Genomic DNA, 15,187 nt, shown 5'->3' with positions numbered 1-15,187 from the left:
TTTCCATTCGGTCTAGTGCAAAGATAGCTACCTTATCAAATTCAGTCCGGCGGACCCTCTGGTTAGGGTCTTGGTCTGGGGACACATGGTCCAAAAACAAACTATGCGCCATTCCCTTTAAAGGGGAGTATGTGTTTGGAGCGGAGCTAGATAAAATCCTTGATAAGGCAGCAGATAAAAAGAAGGATTTACCAGACAAGTCTAAAGGGAAAAAGCAGTCCTTTCGGAAGACCCGTTTTTTCTCTAACGACTATAAGGGGAAAGGAAAGACTGGAAGGTGGAGTTACCCCAAAGGGGGAGGTAGAGGGAGAGGTTTCCTTTTCAACCCCAATGCAAATCAGTCCACCTCCACAAAACAATGACGGATCCCTGGTCGGGGGAAGGCTTCTCCAGTTAGCCCAGGACTGGCAGAACATTACTTCCAACCCCTGGGCCCTGAGCATTGTTCAGGTAGGCTACAAGATAGAATTCAGCAGCCTTCCTCCCACCAGGTTTCTCATTACAGATGCGGGATCAGTAAAACAAAACAATCTAATCCTCAAAGGGGTAAAGGATATGATTGCCCTAGGGGCAGTGATGCCAGTTCCAGTCCCAGAAGAGAATCAGGGGTATTACTCCTTCCTCTTCTTAGTAAAAAACGAATGGAACGCACAGAACAATAATCAACCTAAAGTACCTGAACAAATGGATTGTCTATCACCGTTTCACGATGGAAACGATAAAGACGATCATTCCCCTGATCCCGCCAGGCTCCTTCATGGTCTTAATAGACCTGAAGGACGCCTACTACCACGTCCCAATCCCCCCCAGATATCACAGATACCTCAGATTCGCGATTCTCTGGGAGGGAGTGGCCCATATGTGCAATGAACCAGGCACAGCAGCGGGATGGGAGCCGGAGGCCCATATGTGCAATGAACCAGGCACAGCAGCGGGGACCGGAGCAGGAGGCCCATATGTGCAATGAACCAGGCACAGCAGCGGGGACCGGAGCAGGAGGCCCATATGTGCAATGAACCAGGCACAGCAGCGGGGACCGGAGCAGGAGGCCCATATGTGCAATGAACCAGGCACAGGGACGGGAGCAGGAGGCCCATATGTGCAATGAACCAGGCACAGCAGCGGGGACCGGAGCAGGAGGCCCATATGTGCAATGAACCAGGCACAGCAGCGGGGACCGGAGCAGGAGGCCCATATGTGCAATGAACCAGGCACAGCAGCGGGGACCGGAGCAGGAGGCCCATATGTGCAATGAACCAGGCACAGGGACGGGAGCAGGAGGCCCATATGTGCAATGAACCAGGCCCAGCAGCGGGGACCGGAGCAGGAGGCCCATATGTGCAATGAACCAGGCACAGCAGCGGGGACCGGAGCAGGAGGCCCATATGTGCAATGAACCAGGCACAGCAGCGGGGACCGGAGCAGGAGGCCCATATGTGCAATGAACCAGGCACAGGGACGGGAGCAGGAGGCCCATATGTGCAATGAACCAGGCACAGCAGCGGGGACCGGAGCAGGAGGCCCATATGTGCAATGAACCAGGCACAGCAGCGGGGAACGGAGCAGGAGGCCCATATGTGCAATGAACCAGGCACAGGGACGGGAGCAGGAGGCCCATATGTGCAATGAACCAGGCACAGCAGCGGGGACCGGAGCAGGAGGCCCATATGTGCAATGAACCAGGCACAGGGACGGGAGCAGGAGGCCCATATGTGCAATGAACCAGGCACAGCAGCGGGGACCGGAGCAGGAGGCCCATATGTGCAATGAACAAGGCACAGGGACGGGAGCAGGAGGCCCATATGTGCAATAAACCAGCAACAGGGACAGGAGCAGGAGGCCCATATGTGCAATGAACCAGGCACAGCAGCGGGGACCGGAGCAGGAGGCCCATATGTGCAATGAACCAGGCACAGCAGCGGGGACGGGAGCCGGAGGCCCATATGTGCAATGAACCAGGCACAGCAGCGGGGACTGGAGCAGGAGGCCCATATGTGCAATGAACCAGGCACAGGGACGGGAGCAGGAGGCACATATGTGCAATGAACCAGGCACAGCAGCGGGGACCGGAGCAGGAGGCCCATATGTGTAATGAACCAGGCACAGCAGCGGGGACCGGAGCAGGAGGCCCATATGTGCAATGAACAAGGCACAGGGACGGGAGCAGGAGGCCCATATGTGCAATAAACCAGCAACAGGGACAGGAGCAGGAGGCCCATATGTGCAATGAACAAGGCACAGGGACGGGAGCAGGAGGCCCATATGTGCAATGAACCAGGCACAGCAGCGGGGACCGGAGCAGGAGGCCCATATGTGCAATGAACCAGGCACAGCAGCGGGGACGGGAGCCGGAGGCCCATATGTGCAATGAACCAGGCACAGCAGCGGGGACTGGAGCAGGAGGCCCATATGTGCAATGAACCAGGCACAGGGACGGGAGCAGGAGGCACATATGTGCAATGAACCAGGCACAGCAGCGGGGACCGGAGCAGGAGGCCCATATGTGTAATGAACCAGGCACAGCAGCGGGGACCGGAGCAGGAGGCCCATATGTGCAATGAACAAGGCACAGGGACGGGAGCAGGAGGCCCATATGTGCAATAAACCAGCAACAGGGACAGGAGCAGGAGGCCCATATGTGCAATGAACCAGGCACAGCAGCGGGGACGGGAGCCGGAGGCCCATATGTGCAATGAACCAGGCACAGCAGCGGGGACTGGAGCAGGAGGCCCATATGTGCAATGAACCAGGCACAGGGACGGGAGCAGGAGGCCCATATGTGCAATGAACCAGGCACAGGGACGGGAGCAGGAGGCCCATATGTGCAATGAACCAGGCACAGCAGCGGGGACGGGAGCAGGAGGCCCATATGTGCAATGAACCAGGCACAGCAGCGGGGACGGGAGCCATAGGCCCATATGTGCAATGAACCAGGCACAGCAGCGGGGACGGGAGCTGGAGGCCCATATGTGCAATGAACCAGGCACAGCAGCGGGGACGGGAGCAGGAGGCCCATATGTGCAATGAACCAGGCACAGCAGCGGGGACGGGAGCCATAGGCCCATATGTGCAATGAACCAGGCACAGGGACGGGAGCAGGAGGCCCATATGTGCAATGAACCAGGCACAGCAGCGGGGACGGGAGCTGGAGGCCCATATGTGCAATGAACCAGGCACAGCAGCGGGGACGGGAGCAGGAGGCCCATATGTGCAATGAACAAGGCACAGCAGCGGGGATGGGAGCCGGAGGCCCATATGTGCAATGAACCAAGCACAGCAGCGGGGACGGGAGTCGGAGGCCCATATGTGCAATGAACCAGGCACAGCAGCGGGGACGGGAGCAGGAGGCCCATATGTGCAATGAACCAGGCACCAGGCTTGAGGCTTGTTCTTTTTGATCATTTCACTGAAACGGTTCAGGGATTTGATCAGTTCCCCGACTTTCTTTGGCGAAATGACCCAATGGAGTGATCATGTTATCATTTCCCTGCAAAATATACACACACACACGTGTATATACCCATACATGCACCATATATATACATACACACTCGTATATACACTCACACGAATATACACATACATACACGCCTTGCTGCATGATTATTGAGCTGTGTAATATACTCAATAAGCGAGTGCCGATCTAGCAGATGAGCGCTCCCTTATCCAGAATATCCAGTTCTCAGGGACCACTTTTCCTTTCCATTCCAGGCTGGCAGCTTTATATTGTCATCTTCAAAGAACCAACATGTTCGGTTAATGCCAGATGCTTCTGGAAAGATCTCCCAGCGATTCTTGCAGCAAGGTCAAGGCATGCTCTCAGGAATCGGCCGTCGAGTTTCCACTCTCTTTGGTATCTTGTCACCTTCTGTAGAGTCATCGGTAAGTTTTACAGGTGGGAGCTGTTATCCCTTATATAACTTTGTGCTCATGAGCTATGTGGATAATGGATAGGTTAGGCTCCGGGGTTATGAGCTATGTGGATAATGGATAGGTTAGGCTCCTGGGTTATGAGCTATGTGGATAATGGATAGGTTAGGCTCTGGGGTTATGAGCTATGTGGATAATGGATAGGTTAGGCTCTGGGGTTATGAGCTATGTGGATAATGGATAGGTTAGGCTCTGGGGTTATGAGCTATGTGGATAATGGATAGGTTAGGCTCCGGGGTTATGAGCTATGTGGATAATGGATAGGTTAGGCTCTGGGGTTATGAGCTATGTGGATAATGGATAGGTTAGGCTCTGGGGTTATGAGCTATGTGGATAATGGATAGGTTAGGCTCCGGGGTTATGAGCTATGTGGATAATGGATAGGTTAGGCTCTGGGGTTATGAGCTATGTGGATAATGGATAGGTTAGGCTCTGGGGTTATGAGCTATGTGGATAATGGATAGGTTAGGCTCCGGGGTTATGAGCTATGTGGATAATGGATAGGTTAGGCTCCGGGGTTATGAGCTATGTGGATAATAGGTTAGGCTCCGGGGGTTATGAGCTATGTGGATAATGGATAGGTTAGGCTCTGGAGTTATGAGCTATGTGGATAATGGATAGGTTAGGCTCTGGAGTTATGAGCTATGTGGATAATAGGTTAGGCTCTGGAGTTATAAGCTATGTGGATAATGGATAGGTTAGGCTCTGGAGTTATGAGCTATGTGGATAATAGGTTAGGCTCCGGGGGTTATGAGCTATGTGGATAATGGATAGGTTTGGCTGAGGCCAGGCCGCCTCTGAGATGCTGGATACCACATGAGCACTGTGTTTGAAATGGTGGGGGGGGGAGACATTGAGACGGCGTAGACGGCCAGATCAGCAGTTATCACTACTAAGGAGGGGGTGAGTTGCCTGGAACACGCCCGGAACACTGCAGACTGCTTACTGAGTGCAGATTACAAACCTAAATAACGTGGGGTTAGCGTTTTAATAGTGTAAAACATTATTATATGCAACCATTTCACTGCTTATAGCATTGATCAGTGTTATCTGTGATCATTACATAGAGCCTGCCTGTGGCCATAGCACTGATCCGTGTAATCTGTGATCATTACATACAGCCTGTCTGTGGCCATAGCACTGATCAGTGTTATCTGTGATCATTACATAGAGCCTGCCTGTGGCCATAGCACTGATCAGTGTTATCTGTGATCATTACATACAGCCTGCCTGTGGCCATAGCACTGATCAGTGTTATCTGTGATCATTACATACAGCCTGCCTGTGGCCATAGCACTGATCAGTGTTATCTGTGATCATTACATACAGCCTGCCTGTGGCCATAGCACTGATCAGTGTTATCTGTGATCATTACATACAGCCTGCCTGTGGCCATAGCATAGCACTGATCAGTGTTATCTGTGATCATTACATACAGCCTGCCTGTGGCCATAGCACTGATCCGTGTAATCTGTGATCATTACATACAGCCTGCCTGTGGCCATAGCACTGATCAGTCTTATCTGTGATCATTACATACAGCCTGCCTGTGGCCATAGCACTGATCAGTCTTATCTGTGATCATTACATACAGCCTGCCTGTGGCCATAGCATAGGACTGATCAGTGTTATCTGTGATCATTACATACAGCCTGCCTGTGGCCATAGCACTGATCAGTGTTATCTGTGATCATTACATACAGCCTGCCTGTGGCCATAGCATAGGACTGATCAGTGTTATCTGTGATCATTACATAGAGCCTGCCTGTGGCCATAGCATAGCACTGATCAGTGTTATCTGTGATCATTACATACAGCCTGCCTGTGGCCATAGCACTGATCAGTGTTATCTGTGATCATTACATACAGCCTGCCTGTGGCCATAGCACTGATCAGTGTTATCTGTGATCATTACATAGAGCCTGCCTGTGGCCATAGCACTGATCAGTGTTATCTGTGATCATTACATACAGCCTGCCTGTGGCCATAGCACTGATCAGTGTTATCTGTGATCATTATATACAGCCTGCCTGTGGCCATAGCACTGATCAGTGTTATCTGTGATCATTACATACAGCCTGTCTGTGGCCATAGCACTGATCAGTGTTATCTGTGATCATTACATACAGCCTGCCTGTGGCCATAGCACTGATCAGTGTTATCTGTGAGCATTACATCCAGCCTGCCTGTGGCCATAGCACTGATCAGTGTTATCTGGGATCATTACATACAGCCTGCCTGTGGCCATAGCACTGATCAGTGTTATCTGTGATCATTACATAGAGCCTGCCTGTAGCCATAGCACTGATCAGTGTTATCTGTGATCATTACATAGAGCCTGCCTGTGGCCATAGCAGGGATCAGTGTTATCTGTGATCATTACATACAGCCTGCCTGTGGCCATAGCACTGATCAGTGTTATCTGTGATCATTACATAGAGCCTGCCTGTGGCCATAGCACTGATCAGTGTTATCTGTGATCATTACATACAGCCTGCCTGTGGCCATAGCACTGATCAGTGTTATCTGTGATCATTACATACAGCCTGCCTGTGGCCATAGCACTGATCAGTGTTATCTGGGATCATTACATAGAGCCTGCCTGTGGCCATAGCACTGATCAGTATTATCTGGGATCTTCTCAGAGCCTGCCGGAGGCCATTACATAGAACCTGCCTGAGGCCATTACATAGCACCAATCAGTGTTATCTGTAATCATTACATAGTGTCTGCCTGAGGCCATTACATAGCACTGCTCAGTATTATCTGTAATCTTCTCATAGAGGCTTCCTGAGGCAGACTATGAGGAGATCAACAATTAGACGGCACATACATTAGGTACATCGTGCCTGTCGGCTGATCGTTGCTTTTTAACATGAGCTCTTAGACCAAGTATGGCTGATAATCATTTAGTGTAATAGGGCCCTAAGTGTTATACTGCCCGCAGTCACATTGCAGGGGTTCCAATCAGGCAGTGACAGGAGCCGCTCCTGTCACTGACACTTATATGCTACGATTACAGTGTTAACAGGGTTAAATGGCATTCGGCAGCACAATTGCTGCTACCAGTTATTGATGGTGAGGACCAGCTCCTGAGCCGCTGGGCTTATTGATGTGCCACTACTTCACGGGTCCTTAAAGTGATACGGTATCCCCCCACCCTAAAACCGCTGGTACCGTCTGCCTGATGAGAATACGTCCTTCCTGGCCGTGTCTTCTGACATTTTCCCGGAGCCTCAGTTAGGGTAGCCGAGTGAATGAGGCGTGGCCTAGAGTGTCTCCTCCCCGCATTTTAAAAGACACGGCCAGGAAGGACTTCATCAAATAGACGGTACCAGTGGATTTGGAGGCTGGGTTGGTGGATACAGACTCCAACGACATGCTGTTAAGTCATGGGTCCTTAAAGGGTTAAAGGCTTTATGTTTTAAACCCTTTGGCAGCTTCCACAGTACATGTATGGTTGTCAACTTGGGGAGAATGGATCAGGCTCGGGGGCTGTCAGTGTCAGCCGGTGGGATCCAGTGACCTGCAGGGACGTTGCTGGTTGTCTACATTTGCTCGGATTTTATTAAATTCTTTAAATAAAATCTGGAATTTTGGCGGTGCGTTGTGTGGGACATGACAGCTGGTGTTAACCCTTTCCTATCTACCCCACAGGGATAGTGATGAAACCGTCATGTATATACATTGGCTGCTGCCATTATTCTAGTCGTACTGCAGAATCTATTATCTTTATTGTATTGTAAAATGAAGGGTGTCGGGTACAGTCGGCCGCTTCACACCCTCCTGCGGCTTTGTATATAGAAAAGTTACAGATGTTAGAGGGTGAGAAGTTCAATACAAGAATGCAGCAATAAGTAGTGGTTGTGTGTGTGTGTAAGGGGTTAAACCCATCATTCTGCTTTATACATTGCAGCTCCTGGCCGTTCTGTGGGACAGAGGCGATTGCTTCTACTCTCTAACCAACAACAACATAAACAAGTGGGACCTGGATGAGAATGGAGAGTATCACGTGCTAAGCTGGGACATGAGCCGCGTGCTGAGAGAAGACGTCTCCGATGCCATATGGGTGAGCGTTATTACCTTCTTATTATACAACGGTCGTGAGAGTCACTGGTGACCATGCAACGTTCACAGGCGTTTCATCAGCTTTACCGGACAGATCCGGATTAGGTCATAAAGTTGTAGAAACAGGTGGGTAAGAACATATCTAAAAGCACTGTATTAATCCAGGAGATTATATTAACCCCTTAGGTTCCCTTCACCAGTTCCACATTGGCAGCAGATTTTACAGTGTGAGTCCTGCAGTACAGTTCTGCTCTATGCCTCAACGTTCTCACAGCGGATCTAGCCCCATCCTGCTCTACTAACCATCTGCTGGGCCTCTACATAAGATAATGCGTTACCTGGCCGCGCTCTTATCGGCTTCTCTGGGCTCCTGACTTCCCACTCGGCCAATCAGCGCACTGTCCCACCGCAAGGCGCAGGCTGAGCGAGACGTCAGGGACCCGGGAGCTGAGAAGCAGATAGTAGTGCGGCCAGGTTACGTATTATCTTGTGTACAGGCCCGACAGATGATCAGTTCAGGAGGAGGAAGCTACAATGCGGAACGTGAGAACACAGCCTTAAAGAGAACCTGTCACCCCCCGTGCCGGGGTGACAGGCTCCCGACCCCCTGCTAGAGCCCCCTATACTTATCTGATCGCGCCGGGTCACGCTTCTTGATCCGGTCCGGTGATGGAGATTCCAGCGCCCGAAACCCGGCGCGCGCGCTCCTGAGATGAGTCCGACGCCCATAGAGAATGAATGGTGAGTCCGACGCTCCATTCATTCTCTATAAGTGTCGGACTCATCTCAGGAGCGCGCACGTCGGGCTTCGGGCGCTGAAATCCGGATGAAGAAGTGGGACTCGGTGCGATCAGGTAAGTATGAGGGGCTCTAGCGGGGGGTTAGGAGCCTATTACCCCGGCACGGGGGGGTGACAAGTTCCCTTTAAGGACAGAGCCAGTTTTTGTTTTTGCGCTTCCGTTTTGTCCTCCTCGTGTATGAAAGACCATAGCGGTTGCATTTTTTCACCTACAGCCCCGCATGATCCCTTGTTCTTTGCGACACCAATTGTACTTAGCAATGGCCAACTTCATTTTTCCATAAAGCATGCTGCGAAACAGGGACAAAATTATTTGCACTATGAAAGTGAAAAAAACCCACACAATTTCAGGGGGTTTCGTTTTTTCCCTCGTTCATCCTGTGGTCAGACCGACATGTTATCTATGTCCCACAAGTCAGTACGATTACAGCCATAGGAAACTTGTATAATTTAATTTATTTGACAGATTGCATATTTTGCGCTTACACAATTTAATGGGCAAGATTGGGAATGTAAAAATTTATGAGATTGGAAGATTTCGCGCACAGTGGAACCAAATATGTTTATTTATAAAATAATGCACTGATCTCTCATAGAGAGAGCACATATGTACTGCACTGATCTCTCATAGAGAGAGCACATATGTACTGCACTGATCTCTCATAGAGAGTACATATGTACTGCACTGATCTCTCATAGAGAGAGTACATATGTACTGCACTGATCTCTCAGAGAGCACATATGTACTGCACTGATCTCTCATAGAGAGAGAGTACATATGTACTGCACTGATCTCTCATAGAGAGAGTACATATGTACTGCACTGATCTCTCATAGAGAGAGTACATATGTACTGCACTGATCTCTCATAGAGAGTACATATGTACTGCACTGATCTCTCATAGAGAGAGTACATATGTACTGCACTGATCTCTCAGAGAGCACATATGTACTGCACTGATCTCTCATAGAGAGAGAGTACATATGTACTGCACTGATCTCTCATAGAGAGAGTACATATGTACTGCACTGATCTCTCATAGAGAGAGTACATATGTACTGCACTGATCTCTCATAGAGAGAGAGTACATATTTACTGCACTGATCTCTCATAGAGAGAGTACATATGTACTGCACTGATCTCTCATAGAGAGAGTACATATGTACTGCACTGATCTCTCATAGAGAGTACATATGTACTGCACTGATCTCTCATAGAGAGAGAGTACATATGTACTGCACTGATCTCTCATAGAGAGAGTACATATGTACTGCACTGATCTCTCATAGAGAGAGTACATATGTACTGCACTGATCTCTCATAGAGAGAGTACATATGTACTGCACTGATCTCTCATAGAGAGAGTACATATGTACTGCACTGATCTCTCATAGAGAGAGTACATATGTACTGCACTGATCTCTCATAGAGAGAGTACATATGTACTGCACTGATCTCTCATAGAGAGAGAGTACATATGTACTGCACTGATCTCTCATAGAGAGAGTACGTATATACTGCACTGATCTGTACTGCACTGATCTCTCAGAGAGTACATACAGTTAGAGCCAGAAATATTTGGACAGTGACACACTTTTGGCGAGTTGGGCTCTGCATGCCACCGCATTGGATTTGTAATGAAACCTCTACAACAGAATTCAAGTGCAGATTGCAACGTTTAATTTGAAGGGTTGAACAAAAATATCTGATAGAAAATGTAGGAATTGTGCACATTTTTTTAAAAACACTCCACATTTTAGGAGCTCAAAAGTAATTGGACAAATAAACATAACCAAAATTTTCAATTTTTTTTTTTCAATATTTTGTTGCGAATCCTTTGGAGACAATCACTGCCTTAAGTCTGGAACCCATGGACATCACCAAATGTTGGGTTTCCTCCTTTTTAATGCTTTGCCAGGCCTTTACAGCCGCAGCCTTCAGGTCTTGCTTGTTTGTGGGTCTTTCCTTCTTAAGTCTGGGTTTGAGCGTGTGAAATGCATGCTCAATTGGGTTAAGATCTGGTGATTGACTTTGCCATTGCAGAATGTTCCACTTTTTTGCACTTATGAACTCCTGGGTAGCTTTGGCTGTATGCTTGAGGTCATTGAGATCATGTGCCGTTCCCTTTCTTCTCCAAACTTTTTTCTTCCCATCATTCTGGTACAGGTTGATCTTTGTCTCATCTGTCCATAGAATACTTTTCCGGAACTGAGCTGGCTTCTTGAGGTGTTTTTCAGCAAATGTAACTCTGGCCTGTCTATTTTTGGAATTGATGAATGGTTTGCATCTAGATGGGAACCCTTTGTATTTACTTTCATGGAGTCTTCTCTTTACTGTTGACTTAGAGACAGATCCACCTACTTCCCTGAGAGTGTTCTGGACTTCAGTTGATGTTGTGAACAGGTTCTTCTTCACCAAAAAAAGTATGCGTCCATCATCCACCACTGTTGTCTTCCGTGGACGCCCAGGCCTTTTTGAGTTCCCAAGCTCACCAGTCTATTCCTTTTTTCTCAGAATGTACCCGACTGTTGATTTTTTGCTCCTCCAAGCATGTCTGCTATCTCTCATGTCTGCTATCTCTCATGTCTGCTATCTCTCATGTCTGCTATCTCTCATGTCTGCTATCTCTCATGTCTGCTATCTCTCATGTCTGCTATCTCTCATGTCTGCTATCTCTCATGTCTGCTATCTCTCATGTCTGCTATCTCTCATGTCTATCTCTCATGTCCGCCATCTCTCATGTCTGCCATCTCTCTGATGGATTTTTTTTTTTCAGCCTCAGGATGTTCTGCTTCACCTCAATTGAGAGTTCCTGTGACCGCATGTTGTCTGGTCACAGCAACAGCTTCCAAATGCAAAACCACACACCTGGAATCATCCCCAGACCTTTTACCTACTTCATTGATTACAGGTTAACAAGGGAGACGCCTTCAGAGTTAATTGCAGCCCTTAGAGTCCATTGTCCAATTACTTTTGGTCCCTTGAAAAAGAGAAGGCTATGCATTACAGATCTATGATTCCTAAACCCTTTCTCCGATTTGGATGTGGAAACTCTTATATTGCAGCTGGGAGTGTGCACTTTCAGCCCATATTATATATATAATTGTATTTCTGAACATGTTTTTGTAAACAGCTAAAATAACAAAACTTGTGTCACTGTCCAAATATTTCTGACCCTAAATGTATGTACTGCACTGATCTCTCATAGAGAGAGTACATATGTACTGCACTGATCTGTACTGCACTGATCTCTCATAGAGTACATATGTACTGCACTGATCTCTCATAGAGAGTACATATGTACTGCACTGATCTCTTATAGAGAGAGTACATATGTACTGCACTGATCTCTCATAGAGAGAGTACATATGTACTGCACTGATCCATAATATCAGTTGTTGATTACTATAGGCTGCTGGGGCCCATATTAAGGATGCCGTGCCAGGATCAGCATCATTGCGGTGCGGGGATCCCCCATCTGCAATTCGCCCACTGGACACCACAGAGACTGTTTGATAGAGTGTAAATACAGCTATCAGTAATGACAGCTGCATATAAATGGCTGATTAGCCGTCTGTGGCGATCGTCCCCTTCCCGCTAATAGCCGCAGCCCCCGGCTCCTGAAAGCCGTCTGAGGAGTTTTTCTTAGGAAAAAGCTCTATTCACCCACTCTGTGTCCTTCATGAGCAGCAACCCTGTTCTGTGCGGCTGTTATCGGTCAGTCAATGTGCCAGATAGACTTTCCCATAGAGGTGGCTCCATGTACGTCGTCCTCATACCCTGCTGGAGCATAAGAATACGGTGGTTCATAATTGAAACTGAAATAATTGTTTATCTTCTTACAGGGCTCCGAAAGTAACTACGAAGAAATCAAAGAGAAGATCAGCATTGCTTACCTGGATGTAAATCAGAACAGGTGAGCGTATGTTATGGCTGCATATATCCAGAGCTATGTATGTGTGTGTGTGTGTGTGTGTGTGTGTGTGTGTGTGTGTGTGTATATGTGTATATATATAATATATATATATATATATACAGAGCTACAGATATATATCCATATCCAGAGGTATACCAGAGCTATATATACCATATACCCCTCCTACATGTAACTGATTGATATATACCCCTCCTAGATGTGACTGATATATATACCCCTCCTAGATACTCTGTTCTATACAAAGTTGAATGTGCTGACGCCAACATCCCACACACATCACTGGGAATCCCGTATATTACCCAATGGCGGCCTTGAGGTGATGTCACACACAGAATTACAGTGGTAACCCCCTCCAGGCTGATCCAACTTTGCTGTAATGTCTATATTTTATATATGCAATGTGTGTGGCCTCCACATGCCTTCCTGACCTCAATACAAGGCCCGGGCATGCGCCTGATGAGGTGTCTGTATGACCTCCCTACAAGGCCCAGGCATGCTCCTGATGAGGTGTATGACCTCCCTACAAGGCCCGGGCATGCTCCTGATGAGGTGTCTGTATGACCTCCCTACAAGGTCCGGGCATTCTCCTGATGAGGTGTATGTATGACCTCCCTACAAGGCCCGGGCATGCTCCTGATGAGGTGTATGACCTCCCTACAAGGCCCGGGCATGCTCCTGATGAGGTGTATGACCTCCCTACAAGGCCCGGGCATGCTCCTGATGAGGTGTATGTATGACCTCCCTACAAGGCCCGGGCATTCTCCTGATAAGGTGTCTGTATGACCTCCCTACAAGGCCCGGGCATGTTCCTGATGAGGTGTATGACCTCCCTACAAGGCCCGGGCATGCTCCTGATGAGGTGGCTGTATGACCTCCCTACAAGGCCCGGGCATGTTCCTGATGAGGTGTCTGTATGACCTCCCTACAAGGCCCGGGCATGCTCCTGATGAGATGTCTGTATGACCTCCCTACAAGGCCCGGGCATGCTCCTGATGAGGTGTCTGTATGACCTCCCTACAAGGCCCGGGCATGCTCCTGATGAGGTGGCTGTATGACCTCCCTACAAGGCCCGGGCATGCTCCTGATGAGGTGGCTGTATGACCTCCCTACAAGGCCCGGGCATGCTCCTGATGAGATGTCTGTATGACCTCCCTACAAGGCCCGGGCATGCTCCTGATGGGGTGTCTGTATGACCTCCCTACAAGGCCCGGGCATGCTCCTGATGGGGTGTCTGTATGACCTCCCTACAAGGCCCGGGCATGCTCCTGATGAGGTGTATGACCTCCCTACAAGGCCCGGGCATGCTCCTGATGGGGTGTCTGTATGACCTCCCTACAAGGCCCGGGCATGCTCCTGATGAGGTGTATGACCTCCCTACAAGGCCCAGGCATGCTCCTGATGAGGTGGCCGATGGTCTCCTGAGGGATCTCCTCCCAGACCTGGACTAAAGCAGCCGCCAACTCCTGGACAGTCTGTGCTGCAAAGTGACGTTTGTGGATGGAGGAGACATGATGTCCCCGATGCGCTCAATGGGATTTAGGGGAACGGGCGGCCATTCTATAGCTTCACTGCCTCCATCTTGTAGGAACTGCTGACACACTCTAGCCACATGAGTCTAGCATTGTCCTGCATTAGGAGGAACCCCGACTGCACCAGCATATGGTCTCACAAGGGCTCTGAGGGTCTCGGTATATAATGGCAGTCAGGCTACCTCTGGCAGCACATTGAGGGCTGTGCTGCCCCCAAAGAAATGCCCCCCCACCCTATTACTGACCCACTGCCAGACCGCTCATGCTGAAGGACTTTGCAGACAGCAGATCGCTCTCCTTGGCGTCTCCAGACTCTGTCCCATCTGTCACATGTGCTCAGTGTGAACCTGCTCTCATCTGTGAGGAGCACAGGGGGCGCCAGTGGCGAATCTGACAATCCTGGTGATCTCTGGGAAATACCGAGCGTCCTGCAGGGTGTCGGTCTGTGAGCTCAACCCCATCTGTGGATGTCGGGCCTGCATACCGTCCTCATGGAGGCAGTCTCTAACCGTTTGTGCAGACACATACAGATTTGTGTCTGCTGGAGGACATTGTGCAGGGCTCTGGTAGTGTTCCTCCTTACACAGAGGCGGAGGTAGTAGTGGTCCTGCTGCTGGGTTGTTGCCTCCTCCACGTCTCCTGGTGTACTGGCCTGTCTCCTGGTAGCCTCCAGCCTCTGGACACTATGGTCTCCTCCACGTCTCCTGGTGTACTGGCCTGTCTCCTGGTAGCCTCCAGCCTCTGGACACTATGGTCTCCTCCATGTCTCCTGGTAGCCTCCAGCCTCTGGACACTACGGCCTCCTCCACGTCTCCTGGTGTATTGGCCTGTCCCTTGGTAGCCTCCAGCCTCTGGACACTATGGTCTCCTGGTGTACTGGCCTTTCTCTTGGTAGCCTCCAGCCTCTGGACACTATGGTCTCC

At 49.5% G+C, this 15,187-nt stretch overlaps 1 protein-coding gene across 1 annotated transcript in view; it reads left to right on the top strand.

Moving 5' to 3' along the window:
* Nucleotides 1-15,187, top strand: part of NUP133 (nucleoporin 133) — a 112,576-nt gene that overhangs the window by 31,245 nt on the left and 66,144 nt on the right. The window contains exons 6-8 of the mRNA XM_069954709.1: nucleotides 3,712-3,882; nucleotides 7,847-7,999; nucleotides 12,644-12,714. Of these exons, the coding sequence (XP_069810810.1) occupies nucleotides 3,712-3,882; nucleotides 7,847-7,999; nucleotides 12,644-12,714 (395 nt within the window). The remainder of the gene's footprint in view (nucleotides 1-3,711; nucleotides 3,883-7,846; nucleotides 8,000-12,643; nucleotides 12,715-15,187) is intronic.

This window comes from Dendropsophus ebraccatus, chromosome 15 (genome assembly GCF_027789765.1).
Source record: "Dendropsophus ebraccatus isolate aDenEbr1 chromosome 15, aDenEbr1.pat, whole genome shotgun sequence".
NCBI classification, from domain to species: domain Eukaryota; kingdom Metazoa; phylum Chordata; class Amphibia; order Anura; family Hylidae; genus Dendropsophus; species Dendropsophus ebraccatus.
This window is presented reverse-complemented; position numbering and strand designations above follow the sequence as displayed.